The sequence below is a fragment of the Schistocerca serialis genome, chromosome 9, assembly GCF_023864345.2.
Source record: "Schistocerca serialis cubense isolate TAMUIC-IGC-003099 chromosome 9, iqSchSeri2.2, whole genome shotgun sequence".
Taxonomy (NCBI): Eukaryota; Metazoa; Arthropoda; class Insecta; order Orthoptera; family Acrididae; genus Schistocerca; species Schistocerca serialis.
Window position 1 is genome coordinate 92,321,329 of NC_064646.1, and position 17,320 is coordinate 92,338,648.

Genomic DNA, 17,320 nt, shown 5'->3' on the forward strand with positions numbered 1-17,320 from the left:
ATTGAATGCCGTAAACAACTAAGAGTCGGTTTAAGAGTACCATGGATAGGGATCCAGGGTGGCAGAAGTGAGTCAAGTACTTTGGCAATAAAAATGTGGATAACGCAGTCTGAACTGATCTGACGCTGAGAAGACTTTGATTGGTTAAATCTACTGTGGTTTCACTGCATAGGTGCTGCTGAGAGCAAGTGGCGATTGAGATCTGTACGCCCTAACAATGCCGGAGCTGCAGTAAGTTATCCTGTTTGCTTCGTGCGGCGATGTAACTTGCAACTGGCGAGATGTGTGCGGTGGAGGTGAGACGTGAGGCGGCACCTGTGAATCGATCGTGGCAACGAAAGAAATACAAAAATCTCACGGTCTAGCGATCAGGCAGATGGATCGCAATTTACTCTCTACCAGAGCCTTGAAATCACGGTAGATTTCAGTGTGTGACACACCCATTCACTGGTCGTAACAAGGAACAATTTGGCTCACTTATACGACAGAGCGCACAAGGACACCAAACGTGAAGACTGGTAAACCAAAAACGAATAAGTGTGCCCTCGGCAAACGAGTAGTCTGAGACGTTTGAAGTCATACTGTCGGTACAGTAAGAGCTTCACCACAGGCTCCCCAGCGTAAACTACTCGCAAGTGAAGTCAGGATAGGTCCCACGCACCAGTCACACATGCCAGAGCATCGACCAGAAGTCTCCTTACCACACCAAATCCGAGCCCTCGAGTGCCTCGTATCTATACCTAACAAAAAAATCCTTTTTTCCACTAGTGCACGATTGACACCGCCTTCAGGCCGTCTTCAGCCAATCACTGGGCTCTAGAGGCGATAAATCTCCCCTCCCACACGACAGCACAAACTCATGTCGAACCAGGGTAAGAATTAAGAAATCTGCGTCTCTGCAAAAAAAAAAAAAAAAAAAAAAAAAAAACTGCCAGTTAAACTGCCAGTTACTGGCTGTTTTAAGTTTTCGCATAGGGGGGAGATGATTTTCTCTGAAGTCATGTCGCTTCCCCATGCAACAAGCGAACAGATACAGTCTTAAAGTTCTGATATAAATTTCCTGTGCCTCAGAACTTGTTAGTCCTAGCTATGAGGTGCAATAAAGATTCTATATTAAAACGTTTCTCAGACACAGGAATTTCTTATACTACCGAGGTGGCCGATGGAAGCTTTTTCACAATCCTATTTGCAGTATCGGCAAACACAAAAACTTGTGAATTTTTATTACGCTTTACCCTGCACACAATGCCTGGCTTACAACTCCACTGTGTAGACACGTTCCTTCAGTCCGTGGCCCCCACCCCAAGCTTCGACTGGCGCCAATGCATGTATCGCAGCATTGTTCTGCTGGAGACCTGTCCCGATGAGGGGCTGCTCTGTCTGCCCTGGACGGCTGTGGGCCTGTCCGGCAAGATTTACTGATGGATGGGCTCGCCACCAATTGCTTCTAACTCCCAACATGCCGTTTCTACGAGCTAAGAACCATTAAATACCTCATGCTTTTAGCGTCCTACCAGGCTACATCAACGTTTGCTCAGATCGTTAACGTTCTAGAGTCTCGCTGAAGGTGCGTCTGGTTGTAACGAAACTTTTAATACTTTTCGGAATACGAAAAATAGGTGAGAGAGTAGCTTGTCCTCTCTCAATTTTAAGAAGAGTCTTTACATTGGCTATAGTGTAGCCTTCTACGGGGGTGAAACGTGGATAATAAACGGGTCTGACAAGAGGAGAATAGAAACTCTTGAAATACGGTACTACAGAAGAATGTCGCAGACTGGATTGGTGAATAGAATAACAAATGTGGATGTGGTGAAAGGAACTGATTAGAAAAGAAATTGATCGCGCAATTTGATTAAAATTAGGGGTTGGTTGATTGGACACATCTAGAACCATCAATGAATTGTTAGTTTAGTGTTAGAAGGAAGTGTTGGGGTAAATACTGTAGAGACATAACATGACTTGAATACAGTAAGCAGCTTCAAATCGATGTAGGTAGCATTATTTATGCAGCAATGAAGAGACTTGCACATTATAGCCTACCATGGAGAGCTCTATGAAACGAGTCTTCAGAAAAAGATTACAGACCAGATGGGTCAATATGACGTTATCTGATGTAGTTCACCATCTAACAACGTACGTAATTTCTTTTCCATTTACAGTAAAAAGTATTGGTGTTCAAATATAGTGGAACTGTACCAAAGGATAGTTAATAAATGTATAAGACTCTAGTTATGTTCTAAAATATAGGTACACAATGCACTAATGATTACAATCATATAAGGAATAATGTTGTTTTTGAGACATTAAAGTAGTTACAATTGCAGTTATACAACACTAGATGCGAATAAAGGCAAACTACATGGTTAGTAACATGTTCCAGTGATTTGCTATTTCCTGAAAGTGATCAAACATTTTCAGTAATTATGGACTACATTTGTTCAATAAAGTGACAAAGAGAATTGTTATTGAGTCTAGACTGATGTTTTGCTTGGTTAGAAAGAAGAATATAACAAATATAAGAACATTTTTTTGAAATGTGATACACAGTAATGTGCACTGGAAGAGTAAAATACTGAAAAGTAGACTTTAGTTCTTTTACTTACATGTCTGTCGTCTTAGATAAGGATTACTATATCATTTACAGCAGATTATATGTGTAAGATCTTGTTCCTCCTCAATGTACTAGTTTTCAGAAGAAACGACAATTTTTAAGTCTCATAAAGTATTTTTGATAAATGCATGAATGAAATGTAGCCTATTATTTGATTAAAATGTAACATTATTTTTAAAACATGGTTGTGCAGTCAATTGTCATTGGACAAACATTGGTTGATAATCACCAACTCAATGGTACTGTTGCACATATATAAAAATAAAGTTAAGTACTTATCAGTACAGAATAATTTCTGCAAAGCCAATTTACATTAATTCTAATGTATTATTTATACATAGTTGGTGTAGAATTTTGTATTTTTCGTGTATTACTTGCTTTACAAAAGCTTTAAATGAATGAAGCGTCTGATTTCTTCATAAAGCCATTAAGGGACACACTTTCTTTTACATATCTGTCTTTATTTTATTTCTTGTGTCAATGTGCATTCTGAGTTTACAGTTTTGCCATCTAAATCTGACATATTTTTTGATGCTTCTGTAACACTACCACATGAGTTTAAGGCATCTAAAAGTTTATTTCCATCCACAAAATTGATAAAATTTGAAAGATAAATGATCCAAATTCTACAGATTAGACAAAGTGAAACACGATTTTAGTATACAGAAATAATATTTTCTAAGAGGCATTACACTTGACATTACGATCTCCTGCACTTATTATTCGTACACTAAGACTAAATGGCTCTTGGTACCATTTTATTCCATTCATTTGTAGTTCCAAAACTATTTTGTTGTTATGAAGACATGTATGTCTACTTCAAAATGTTTATTGAAATATGTAAAACATTCTACAAAATTAAAACACTTGGGCTGTAAATTAGAAAAGAAAATTTAATTATTATTGCCAGCTGTATGTGATACAAAAGTTTTGTGGCTTTTAATAATAGTTCTGATGAAAACATTGGAATAAAAAATGCGGAATTTGACTTTAAGGAATTGCCAGTGACACTAAAAGACATTTAAAAATATAAAAGTTTACATGTGTTGAAGGATCAGTAATGCCAACATAAGCCACAGAAGCTAAGTCTTCTAGACATCCCATTTTACTTTATCGAAGAGAACTGGCACTTTATTTTTTGGTTATTAATTACTGATAATTGTGGAAACCAAATTTCATATGTTTTTACTGTTTATATCTTAGCTCATCTCTTATTTTTTCTTGTGCCAGGATGTCAACATCAACAAATTGTCATGTAAACTCTGTCAATACGAGAATAAACCAGTCACTTGTAATTGATGATAGTATTCAAATTATAATATGTTTGCAAATGTGGCTGTAAAATCATATATATCAAACTTGTTATATCAATTGGAAAGTCTCTGACCAGCTAAATGCTATCAAGCTACAAGTATTGTATATAACTTTTTTTCTGTTCCTAAATCTGAGGTGTATTGGGTACAAGAATTATATATCTCTTTTTATTTCGATAATTCTGCATCACACAATGAGTATAACAAGCCAGTTCTTGAAAAAGAAGTCAAAAGAAACAAAAAATTCCATAACATTTTTGTAAGACAGATATTGCTGAAAACTTAACATAGAATGGTTTCGAAATCGAACTCATCTTATGCGGGCTGGCTGGTAAAAACACTTAAATATGCTTCTCATGTGATGCAAATGGCTACTGAAAAGAGAGTAAATCAAGCCACATGGGACTGTGTTGTTCAAGAATTAACAAAGTGAGATGTTTCAAATGTTATAACCGTTTGCCTTACTTTGGAAATAATTCGTTTCCAGAAGCCGTAAATTGCAAAATTAATTACGTAGTACTTTTTAAGTGATGATTAAAAATTGTATGTTAACAAATCACTAATAAGGCAAAACATCACATAAGCTTTACAAGTTCGTGTTACCTTAGTAGACTCATTTAAAGTTACACATATCTGTTAACAGTGCGTCGTCTTGTCTAGTTAGCATCCCAATAGCCAGCCTTGATGTGAAAACATTAAAAAACTTCGAAAAATCATAATGAATGTATTATCACCAGCAGTTACAAGCAATAATACCGAGTCTTTTTGTAATATTAAGTGTATAACTTTAACTAGAGGCTAACAGAGTCTGCACATGGTTAATAGACAGCCATTGATTTGTAGTTTCTCTCGCTTTGTCTGGATAGAATCATCCTGCATCTTTAGTAGGTTCCTGGTGGACAGGCCTTTCTTGTGCATCCTCCAGACTTGCCGTCTTGTAGGCAGAAACAGGTGTTACACTTCTCCTTGTACATTGTCCCAGGGGTACACGGAATGTCTGAAACGAAGGGAGGAGAAAGGGTTACTAGCAGCAAGAAAAACAGGAAACAAATATACAGGTGTCGTTCAGACACTTTTCTCCAGCAGGTACTCTACGTCTTCTGGCTGTCTTTTAATATTGTTTGGAAGCAAAATTTGGAAAGATATTAGAAAATGTATAATTTTTCTACACACAGTCTCCCATTGTGACTGTTAACTTGGAACTTAGAAAATCGAATAGAGGTAATCTACATCTACATTTATACTCCGCAAGCCACCCAACGGTGTGTGGCGGAGGGCAATGCAGGACTAGGTTTAATAAAGAATAAAAAAGTAGGCGTGCGGGTAAGCTACCACAAACAGCATAGTGAACGCATTATTGAGGCCAAGATAGACACGAAGCCCACGAATACTACAATAGTACAAGTTCATATGCCAACTAGCCTTGCAGATGATGAAGAAATTGATGAAATGTATGATGAGATAAAAGAAATTATTCAGATAGTGAAGGGAGACGAAAATTTAGTAGTCATGGGTAACTGGAATTCGAATGTAGGAAAAGGGAGAGAAGGAAACATAGTAGGTGAATATGGATTGGGGGTAAGAAATGAAAGAGGAAGGCGTCTGGTAGAATTTTGCACAGACCATAACTTAATCATAGCTAACACTTGGTTCAAGAATCATGAAAGGAGGTTGTATACATGGAAGAATCCTGGAGATACTAAAAGGTATCAGATAGATTATATAATGGTAAGACAGAGATTTAGAAACCAGGTTTTAAATTGTAAGACATTTCCAGGGGCAGATGTGGACTCTGACCACAATCTATTGGTTATGAACTGCAGATTAAAATTGAAGAAACTGCAAAAACGTGGGAATTTAAGGAGATGGGACCTGGATAAACTGACTAAACCAGAGGTTGTACAGAGTTTCAGGGAGGGCATAAGGGAACAATTGACAGCAGTGGGGGAAAGAAGTACAGTAGAAGAAGAATGGGTGGCTCTGAGGGATGAAGTAGTGAAGGCAGCAGAGGATCAAGTAGGTAAAAAGATGAGGGCTAGTAGAAATCCTTGGGTAACAGAAGAAATATTGAATTTAATTGATGAAAGGAGAAAATATAAAAATGCAGTAAATGAAGCAGGCAAAAAGGAATACAAACGTCTCAAAAATGAGATCGACAGGAAGTGCAAAACGGCTAAGCAGGGATGGCTAGAGGATAATTGTAAGGATGTAGAGGCTTATCTCACTAGGGGTAAGATAGATACTGCCTACAGGAAAATTAAAGAGACCTTTGGAGAAAAGAGTGCCACTTGTATGAATATCAAGAGCTCAGATGGAAATCCAGTTCTAACCTAAGAAGGGAAAGCAGAAAGATGGAAGAAGTATATATAGGGTCTATACAAGGGCGATGTACTTGAGGACAATATTACAGAAATGAGAGAGAATGTAGATGAAGATTAAATGGGAGATACGATACTGCGTGAAGAGTTTGACAGAGCACTGAAAAACCAGAGCCGAAACAAGGCCCCAGGAGTAGACAACATTCCATTAGAACTACTGACGGCCTTTGGAGAGCCAGTCCTGACAAATCGCTCCCATCTGGTGAGGAAGATGTATGAGATAGGCGAAGTACCCTCAGACTTCAAGAAGAACATAATATTTCCTATCCCAAAGCAAGCAGGTGTTGTCAGATGTGAAAATTACCGAACTATCAGTTTAATAAGTCACAGCTGCAAAGTACTAACACGAATTCTTTACAGACGAATGGAAAAACTGGTAGAGACCGACGTCGGGGAAGATCAGTTTGGATTCCGTGCAAATATTGAAGCACCTGAGGCAATACTGACCTTACGACTCATCTTAGAAGAAAGATTAAGGAAAGGCAAACCTACGTTTCTAGCATTTGTAGACTTAGAGTAAGCATTTGACAATGTTGACTGGAATACTCTCTTTCAAATTCTAAAGGTGGTAGGGGTAAAATACAGGGAGCGAAAGGCTATTTACAATTTGTACAGAAACCGGATGGCAGTTATAAGAGTCGAGGGGCATGAAAGGGAAGCAGTGGTTGGGAAGGGAGTGAGACAGGGTTGTAGCCTCTCCCCAATGTTATTCAATCTGTATATTGAGCAAGCAGTAATGAAAACGATAGCAAAATTCGGAGTAGGTATTAAAATCCATGGAGAAGAAATAAAAACCTGGATGTTCGCCGATGACATTGTAATTCTGACAGAGACAGCAAAGGACTAGGAAGAGCAGTTGAACGGAATGGACAGTGTCTTTAAAGGAGGATATAAGATGAATATCAACAAAAGCAAAACAGGGATAATGGAATGTAGTCGAATTAAGTCAGGTGATGCTGAGGGAATTAGATTAGGAAATGGGACACTTAAAGTAGTAAAGGAGTTTTGCTATTTGGGGAGCAAAATAACTGATGATGATCGAAGTAGAGAAGATATAAAATGTAGACTGGCAATGGCAAGGAAAGCGTTTCTGAAGAAGAGAAATTTGTTAACATCGAGTATTGATTTAAGTGTCAGGAAGTCGTTTCTGAAAGTATTCGTATGGAGTGCAGCCATGTAGGGAAGTGAAACATAGACGATAAATGGTTTGGACAGGAAGAGAATAGAAGCTTTCGAAATGTGGTGCTACAGAAGAATGCTGAAGATTAGATGGGTAGATCACATAACTAATGCGGTGGTATTGAACAGAATTGGGGAGAAGAGGAGTTTGTGGCACAACTTGACGAGAAGAAGGGACCGATTGGTAGGATATGTTCTGAATCACCAAAGGATCAGAAATTTAGCATTGGAGAGCAACGTGGAGGGTAAAAATCGTAGAGGGAGAACAAGAGATGAATGCACTAAGCAGATTCAGAAGGATGTAGGTTGCAGTAGGTACTGGGAGATGAACAAACTTGCACAGGATAGGGTAGCATGGAGAGCTGCATCAAACCAGTCTCAGGACTGAAGACCACAACAACAACAACAACTTGGAACTTACTCAGCATCTACAAATACGTACTTCCTGTCTTGCCTGGTCTCTTGTAACCTGTGAATTCAATTTTGGGAAAAAAGTGATGTACTGTACGTTAGCAATTTTACTAGCAGATGTAATGATTTTTGTCTTGTTTAGACTATCACTGGTAATCTTCAGGTAAATATCAGGGGGTTGTAAGTGATCTCTGTACATGTAGCAACATATTGTAAAAAGAAAAGCGGAGATATTGCTTATTGCAACTTAAGATGCCTTATTTCTCTTGGCTGACATGTGTGCATTTTTAGGAAGTACGAGTCTGGTCAATTCTGTGAATAATTTTTTTTAATTTAGTTTTATAACACTGTGGATACTCTCTTACATCTGAGCTCATTCCTAAAACTTATTCGAAATTTTATTCTACACTCTGTTATACTTACTTATGCAGCTTGTCACCATCAATCTTTCTCACTCGATGTAACCGTACCATACTCCCATACAGCTTAGTAGCATAGTAGCTGATTACGAAAAAAATTCAGCATACTGTCTCTTTTAAATCTGCATCTGTGGAATGTGCTATTAATGTGACTGAAATACCAAGTTTGTCTCTAAAAACTAATTCTTTAGGAAAGATTTAATACATCGTTCACATAGAATGAATTTGTACAACACACTTGTTTACTTCAAAGACCGTTTGAATGCAGGTCATTGACGGCAACAAACGAGACGTGAAACCGCGGTAATAAACTTTTGATTGGTTAAGAAAATAGCATCAGTCTCGGGAAGAGGCCATGTGATTGTAAGAGACTGCTCTCGTAATTGAGAGGTGGTGTTCAGGTCACTATCTATCAATATATATTTTGATATTCAGGAGTTTCCCTAAACAGCTTAGGGTGAATGCTGGAATTGTTCCATTCAAAAAGATATGATGAATTCAATTTCCCAGTCGTACTGTTCGAGATTGTTTCTTGTCCTTAACGATTTCGTCATTGGTTGGAGATAAAACAATAATCTTCTTTTATTCTATAAGAGGGTGATTATGCGTCTTGGACTCAATCCTCAATATCTAGCGTAATGTCTTCATCATGTATTGGGCACTGGTCCCCTAATTGCAATGGACTTCTTGTCTTTGGCTGATGTGATGAAATTACTTGTTGTCCTGTCAACTGGACTTCATGACCGTCTCTTAGCGTTCTTTTTTCGATGTCGAGACTCAATCACAATTTGAAAATATTTGTGTAATAACACAAGGAGGTATCACGTAACTATCCTTCAAACAGCCTTGCTATGGCAGAGAAATACGTGAGGCCTTCAGACATAAAATTCTTTATCGACTTACCTATTTATGTACAAAATTTAATAGACAATAAACTTCAGATACACGCTGAAGTCGTATCTTATTACTTAAACAACTCCTGGTAATTGTAATGGTTCTTTATTTACTTGACCATTACGGCACTCCAACCTCAGTTCTCGATACCAGTAATATCGTACTACTTTTCTGGGAAGTAACAGACATATTTTTGTAACAATATTCACATTTGGTTTTATTAATGTATAGGTACTCCGATGTATCGATATATTACAGTGGTATGGTTCTTGTGTGTATTCATTTTTGTGAAACTGTCATAATCTTTGACTGACTTGTAACCGTTTTGGTGCGAATGCGCACAGAGCAGTCTTTGTTTCACTTTGCAGAAGTTAAGTTGTTATTTCGCTTTGTAAAAGTACAGTCAAGTCTTGTGTTTGGTTAAAGTTGAAATTAAAAATATGAAGATTGATGCAGAACTGTTTTCTTGATGATGTGACAATTAAGGAGAAGTATATGTGAATTTACAAGATGTTTAATAAAAATGTGGATCGTGAACACCGAGTCAAAACTTATTACTGCCATACCATTGTTCTGATCTGGAAGTGTTTGATCATTAAGAATTTCCTGAAAAACGCATTTGTTAGGTCTTCAAATATTGCTAAAATACAGATCTGGACCTTCTAGCAGTCAAAGTGGAATCACCCTAGAATCAAGAGGATGATCCATAACAACTTCAGCGAAATCTACGTGGGAATCCATTCAAGATAAGTGCCAAAATTAATGACTTTTTTACAGTGACTTCATTATTTCCATTCTGACGATACCATCCACAGTCAATAACTTTGTTGTTGCCCGATAGAGCGAACATATGCTGCGTGAGCAACATTATTAATCTGATTTCTAACCTACTTTGCAAGTGGTGGTATTGTTATATGAATTTCTTATTGTGTGAGAGAGCGTAATGTAAATCCGTCAAGCATAAAAAAATTTCACTCAACCATATTCAAGGCATCTATTCTTATCCAAAATTAAATGCTGGGGACTCAGCAAAATACGATAGTCACAAAAAGTTAAGTAGCAAATATTACATTTCATTAACCTACAATGCCTCATCTGCAACACTGACAAAAAAGTAACACTTGGTGGTATTTAATTCGAGAAACACTATAGACGACTGCAGATGTCACTGGGCAAAAAAGTAAGTAAATAAGTAAATTATAAAAATCGAACGAATGGTTTCTTATAGACTGATTAAATGAAATTGTGCAATACAGAGATCACGAACTTAGAGCTAGGCGAAGTCTATGGAAATGTAGCCTTTGGGATGGAACAAACTGACAGCCTTTCGGTACAGAAGAAGAAGAAGAAGAAGAAGAAGAAGAAGAAAAAGAAGAGGAAGAAGTAGAACAAGAAGAAAAGGGGGACGACGACGTGGTGGAAGTAGCGGAGTGGCGACTCACCCCTCGTGGGGCGCGACAGACAGGTTTTATTCGTGCAGACAGCCACTGTGCCATCCGCACTGCAGGAGCACGTGTTGCAGTCCTGGCTGAAGGTCGTGTTGGGAGTGCAGCGCTGTTCAGTGGGCTGCTTCTCTGCAATCGCCGTTTCAGGACCTAGAAAAGTGACCACAATCAGCAGCAGCATATACTGGACGAGGTATTCCAGCTAGTTAACTTACTCTTCCGTGAGCTTCAGCCTTTCGAACAGTACAACAAATTGCGTCTAAACAAGTGACGACTATGATGCAAGACAAACTGGTGTAGCTAGGTACAACATTCGTGTTAATGTTAGTCTGTCGCACAAACTCCAGTCTTGGGCTGTACTGAAGTTTCTCGCCATCGTTACTTTAAGAGTAAGAGTATCTTAAGTATAACTGCGAAACGCTGTTGAATGTGAAATTCATTAAGTGTGTGAAATTAGTTAGTTCTGTCCATGGAATCTGAAAATTGCAGGAAATGAAATCTGTGATAACAGACAGACCCGTATTCTGGGAAACTTCCTGTGTCTCTCTTTCCTCAGTTCGATCCTCCCGGTAGCAGAGGTCTATCGCTGATTGCCATCCATTTGTTAATTGTGATGTAACTGTATCAACTGATCAACAAATCATTATGAGGAACTGGCGGAAGTGGAAGTTGGAGAACGGGCCGTGAGCAATGCTCAAGTCCTCCATTGGGAGAGCAATTACCTGCAAAACGCAAAGGTCACGTGTTGAAGTCCTGGTCCGGAACACAGTTTTAATCTGCTAGGAAATTTCAAATACAGATCGTGCTCATCCAAGCGAGTCTTATACCAAACGTAGTGGCGATTTCAAGTAACGATAACTGAGGTGGGTAGGGATCAAGCGCCCATTAATATTCATGATGCTTACTGTCGAAGCTAGGGGAGATGCGACAGTTTATCTTCGTGCTCCTGTGTGAACAGGTGCTTTGTTTTATTGCAGCACAGCGTCACCACTGGAGAACAAACATGGTACCATGGGGTGGACCTGACTCGCCATACTGGTCGTGTAGTCCATGTCGATAACGAAAGTTTGCATAGTAATAGTGGGGCCCACGGCACAGCGTCATATGGTTACCCAAATCGTCACCGAACCTTCTCCATAACGCGCTCTTGGGATCTAAACTCGGCCAAAAGTTGAAACACCGTGAAACAAGACTCATTCAGCCGAATGACTCCCTTCAATTGCTCCATAGACCAAGTCTCATGGTTTCACTAATGCGTTTTCGTGTTGTGGGTATTATAATTATTCTACATCTACATGGATATTCTGCTAATCACATTTAAGTGCCTGGCAGAGGTTTCATCGAACCACCTTCACAATTCTCTACTATTCCAATCTCATATAGCCTGCGGGAAGAACCAATATCTATATCTTTCCGTACGAGCAGTGATTTCCCTTATTTTATCATGGTGATTATTTTTCCATACGTAGGTCGGCATCAACAAAATATTTTATCATTCGGAGGAGAAAGTTGGTGATTGGAATTTCGTGAGAAGATTTTACCGTAACGAAAACCCCTTTGTTTTGACGATGTCCACCCCAAATCCTGTATCATTTCAGTGACACTCTCTCCAATTTTTCGCAATAATACAAAAGTGCTGCCCTTCTTTTATCTTTTTCGATGTACTCCGTCTGTCCTATCTGGTAAGAATCCCACACTGCACAGCAGTATCCTAAAAGAGGACGGACAAGCGTAGTGTAGGCAGTCTTCTTAGTAGATCTGTTACATTTTCTAAGTGTCCTGCAAATAAAACGCAGTCTTTGGTTAGCGTTCCCCATAACAGTTTCTATGTGTTCATTCCAATTTGAGTTGTTCGTAATTGTAATTCCTAGGTGTTTAGTTGAATTTGAACCTGAGTGTGGTTTTAGAATTACAGCTCGCCAGCAGCTCCCAGATAATGGACATCTTTCCATTTCGTCTTGGTACCGACAGATTTCGCGATTGCGATATTCAGTTCTGCAGTGGCCTCTGCCGATTTAGTCCTTTTACTTTTCGTCACAATCCTCTTCAAAGACCGTCTGTCACAATGACTCACCAAAAACTTTCGTTCACATTATGAATAAGTGGTTGATGTTGACGGGTCTGTGGGTGAAAGACCTCGCACTATTAAGATAGTTGAATAAATATTAAATAAATAACTTGCCCATGTTTATCTGTTGCACAACAGACAGATGTAGGACGTAAAACTGAAGCTTGCGAGGGAATACGCAAGCAAGTGCTCTGGTAAAAATATCACGTTTGTTCAAGAACAACTGAACAAACTAATAAGGTAAACAACTAATAAATTGGTGATTGTTGGTGTTGTTTATAACATTCTCGGCTGAATTACAAAAGTCACCTTTGCAGCTGCGTTTTGGAGACCTCAGAACGAATTATCATTAATTATTTGTTATGGAAAGGTCAGAAGAATCTTTCAATCGCGACATTCACGCAGTTATACACACATGATTGAAATTCAGGGCAAATATAAGAATGAAGAAGAACTTCACCAGTGTGTAGGTGGTTGGCAAACGGTCGTTCCCTTGTCTTGAGTGCACGAAGCAAGTGAACAAGAATTCACCCATAACAAGAGACTGTTAATAGTCGCACCATAGAAGAAGTTCTGAAACTAATTTGGAAGTATTAGCCCGAGAATAAGCAACTGTGATATGCAGCGACTCTCATAATCACTGAACACGTGGTCGTCAGAAAGAAAAATTCTGCATAAAACGAGTGGTAAAATTCAGAATTGCTAAGCAAGTTGGACAGGATATATTACTGTGAGATACGATCTGCGAACTTAAGGTTCTCAGATCCTACTAAACACGTGGTGAGACAACAAAGACTCGTGGAAATTAGATGACGAACTGAAGTCTAAATTAGCCAAGTTTCGGAAATCTGTTCAATTATACTATACTTGTGAGATCAACAACGAACAGAACTCAGGAGATACATCACGAGCCACATGTCTGTACAGAGGTACAATGGTTTGCATGCGTGGCTAAATGCAACTGCTCATGATGTTCCGAAATTAGCAAGAGAAATTCGGTGTACTGCTCAACTAGCGATGAACTATGAGAGCAAGACGTTAATTTTGACTTGAGCTGAAATCTACAAAAATAAGATAATGAATCGACTATGAATAGGCACACTTGCACTTAGTCGGTGTCGTTCGTCTCGCATCTCCACCAACACAGTCGAGCGAACCATTTTGGAACCCACACATTTCGTTCTTCCGGAAGTGGCCAGAGAGCTCCCAACTGCGTGGTGCCAACTTGAACAAGAGATTCGTCCAAGGCGAACAGAAACCACTTTACTACCTGGAACGTGCTTTATACGGTTGGCTATTGTGCCACAGTAACAGACTACCTTTTCTCCCACAGAACTACGAGGGTCACTCCAAAAGAAATGAACACTATTTTTGTGAAAATACAGTTTTCATTCTGCATGTGTGAAAGTTATACAGTGTGTAGATACATTCTTCCCGCTTGTTTTCAAACTTAGTTCAACCTCATCCCGTGAGTGGCGCCGTCACAGCATGCCTTCAAGGTGGCTGCTACACTTGACGTTCGTCAGAAGCAACGTGCTGTCATAGAATTCCTGTGCTGTGAAAACGAGACAGTGGGAAACATCCAGGTGTATGGAGATGCTGCTGTCGATCGCAGTACAGTTAGTCGGTGGGCAAGCAGGTTACGCGATGAAAGCGGGCACAGCAATATTGAGCATTGTCCTCGCAGCGGCAGGCCTCGTACTGCACACACTCCAGACAATGTGCAGAGAGTTTACGAATTGGTGACTGCTGACAGACGCATCACATTGAACGAATTGTCACGCTACGCTGGGATAGGGGAAGGAAGTGTTTGCAGAATACTGAAAGTGTTGGTGTTAAAAAAGATTTGAGCCAGGTGGATTCCAAGGATGTTGACAGTGTCTCACAAAGAAACAAGAAAAACGCTCTGCAGCGAACTTTTAGATCAGTATGAGAATGTTGGAGATGGATTTCTTGGAAGAATTGTGACAGATGATGAAACATGGCTCCATCATTTTTCACCAGGGACGAAGAGGCGATCAACGAAATAGCAAATTCACCCCCCCCCCCCAAAGACTCTTGCTTGTGGACATCATACCAAGTGGAACCACCATAAATTCTGACGCATACGTGGCGACACTGAAGAAACTTCAAGCTCGACTGAGTCGTGTTCCACCACATCGGCAAAAGCAGGATGTTTTGCTGTTGCACGACAATGCACGGCCACATTGTAAGTAGCGTGAATAAAAGGACGCTATGTGCAAGAAGCATGAAGCGCCCTTTGAATGTATCCTGATAGCTAAAAGAGCCACGCGCACTTTGAATAAGAAAATGCTACTTGACACTGAAATCAATATAAAAGATAGGGTCGCCACCAATTCTAGCCACACGACAAAGAAGAAGTAGCACTGAGTCGGAAAATTACTTAATTTATTAATAAGAAAAACTCACAAAAGAACATTCATTGTAAAGTCGTGGACAAAGAATGGGATGTTGTTATTAATATGATCCAGGCATTCTTCCCGTGAATCAAATATTGAGTAAAGTAAATAGGTTGTGAACACCATGCGTAAGTGCAGCCTGCAGCAAGATTCGTGAAAACACGATCTATTCCAGAGCATTTGTTTCAGATAAAAAAAGGGACACTAATCACTACACCTGTGCACATGGGAACGCTATAGGTGGGCCAACAAGGAAAACTACAAGGTAAATGGCGAAGGTAACGGCGACGTAACATCGGTACACAAGATAAGATTGAAGGCAAAATTATTTATTCCTTAAAACATTGATGTAGTGCATCTATAGACTGCTGTTGCATGCTAACTATGTACAATTGCTTGTGAAATACTATACGTTTCATAACAGACTCGCGTGCCCACTCGGTCCGCGGAGACAATTTCTATGGACCGTGGCCAAATTTTAATCACATGAGACAAAGAAAATTCACAAATACACGAAAATTACCAAGATCCGGAAAAGATTAGAAGCATACACACACAGTTGTAGGCACATAAACACTCACACTGAACCGAGGGCACTTCAACATATGCAACTCCCTTGTGCTGCGTTCCTCTCACGGATCAAGGTCAAGACTGCATTGGGAATCAAACTGAAAGTCTACAAAAGCCTTGCATTCCCTGCTGCAACCCAGCAAGTAAATTTTTATAAGACGAAATTCGAGACCAAAAGCTAAAAGCTCCCCTCTCTATGTGACAATGCGCCACGCGGTCAGTCCAACTCACCCTTCTTCAACTGGAGCACAGCTGTGTACGCTTCCCGTACCGGCGGCAGACTGCCTCCCGCTTCTCCAGCCCCTTCCACGCTCCGCGTGGACCGGAAAACCCCAGGATGCCATTTCCGCCACTAACCTAACGCAGGTGGATTTCTCCTAAGTAGCGGAAACCTCTTTTCCGACTTGACCACTACGAGAGTTGGCAGTGAAAGGTGGCTACAGGACCCTTTCATCACCCCAAACGTCCCGGAGAAGACTGTGCCGCGAATTTTCTCGCCATGCTAGGAGATTCGCCAACAGTCTTCGAAACAAACATACCCTAACGAGTAACAATTGCAACAGTAAACAGCAGCACAAAGGAGTTGATTAATCTCTTATATCCAAATGAGCTTTATCTGACCTTAGTCAATAATTGTGACCTCATGCGGTCCGCAAAGCAAGCAGAACAAATTAAATTAAGCGTGATATACTACGCTAACATCATGTCATCTGACCTACTACGACCACAACCATGAGATATTATTTTAAAATTGCTTTAACCAACTATCAAAAGTTAACATAGAGACATCGGTGAACAGGTACATAATATACATAAATATATAAACAAATACAATGATACAAAATCATTATCACGAACCAAAGCAGTATCATCTGGTGCTGACATATATAAAAACATGCAAGTGAAAGTGCAAAATACAATATTCACAACAAATACAGTGATACAAAATCATTAATGAACCCAATGGTATGACAGCTGGTAAATAATCACCTATGGAAAATAAGACATGAGTACAAAAGCACATCCAGAAATCAACTCGTTGACACGCTGTCATTTTTCATTTTCGCCACATGGTTGTTTCACTGGGTATTCTCTTTAGGTGCTGGGGTGGGCGTCTCTTCTAAAGGCGACTTGGAGGATAAGCTACTAGGGGACCACAACACTGAACTGGGGAGTTCACAGCGGCGTTGATTGTAACGTCCGTTGTAACCCAGGTTGTTCATCCTAGACAGCACCCCGCGACGTTGCCTCGTGCCCGTTTCCACCCTCTGCGTCCATACTGTGGGATGGTTCGGCGTTGCAGATTTGCAGGACATCGCCACTTGTGGGCCCTGCCTCATTATCGAGAAGGCGGCTTGGCGGTCGTCGTCCGTGTGTTGTGGAGGAATGTGTTTTACCGACACACGCCCCCGTCTCCTGTCGTGTCAATGGGGAGACACGCTCTCTTCTGCGTCGCATCGAGGTCGACGTAAACTCGTGCGGGTGTCGGGCTTGAGACCCGCTTATCACCTCTTTGCACCGTCTCAGCTGATGCGTCAGTGGTGGGACCCACGTCCTTCCGGGCAGTGGCCGTTACCTCACCGCAACAGCCGTCTGGACTAGCGGCGCTCAG

General features: G+C 40.1%; 1 protein-coding gene across 1 annotated transcript in view; it reads right to left on the bottom strand.

The window, feature by feature from the left end:
• Nucleotides 1-3,939: 3,939 nt before the first annotated feature.
• Nucleotides 3,940-17,320, bottom strand: part of LOC126419249 (serine protease inhibitor I/II-like) — a 60,067-nt gene continuing 46,686 nt past the window's right edge. Inside the window, exons 2-3 of the mRNA XM_050086405.1 lie at nucleotides 10,648-10,800; nucleotides 3,940-4,921 (exon numbers count right to left, since the gene is read on the bottom strand). Coding sequence (XP_049942362.1) covers nucleotides 4,806-4,921; nucleotides 10,648-10,800 — 269 coding nt within the window. The 3' untranslated portion in view covers nucleotides 3,940-4,805. The remainder of the gene's footprint in view (nucleotides 4,922-10,647; nucleotides 10,801-17,320) is intronic.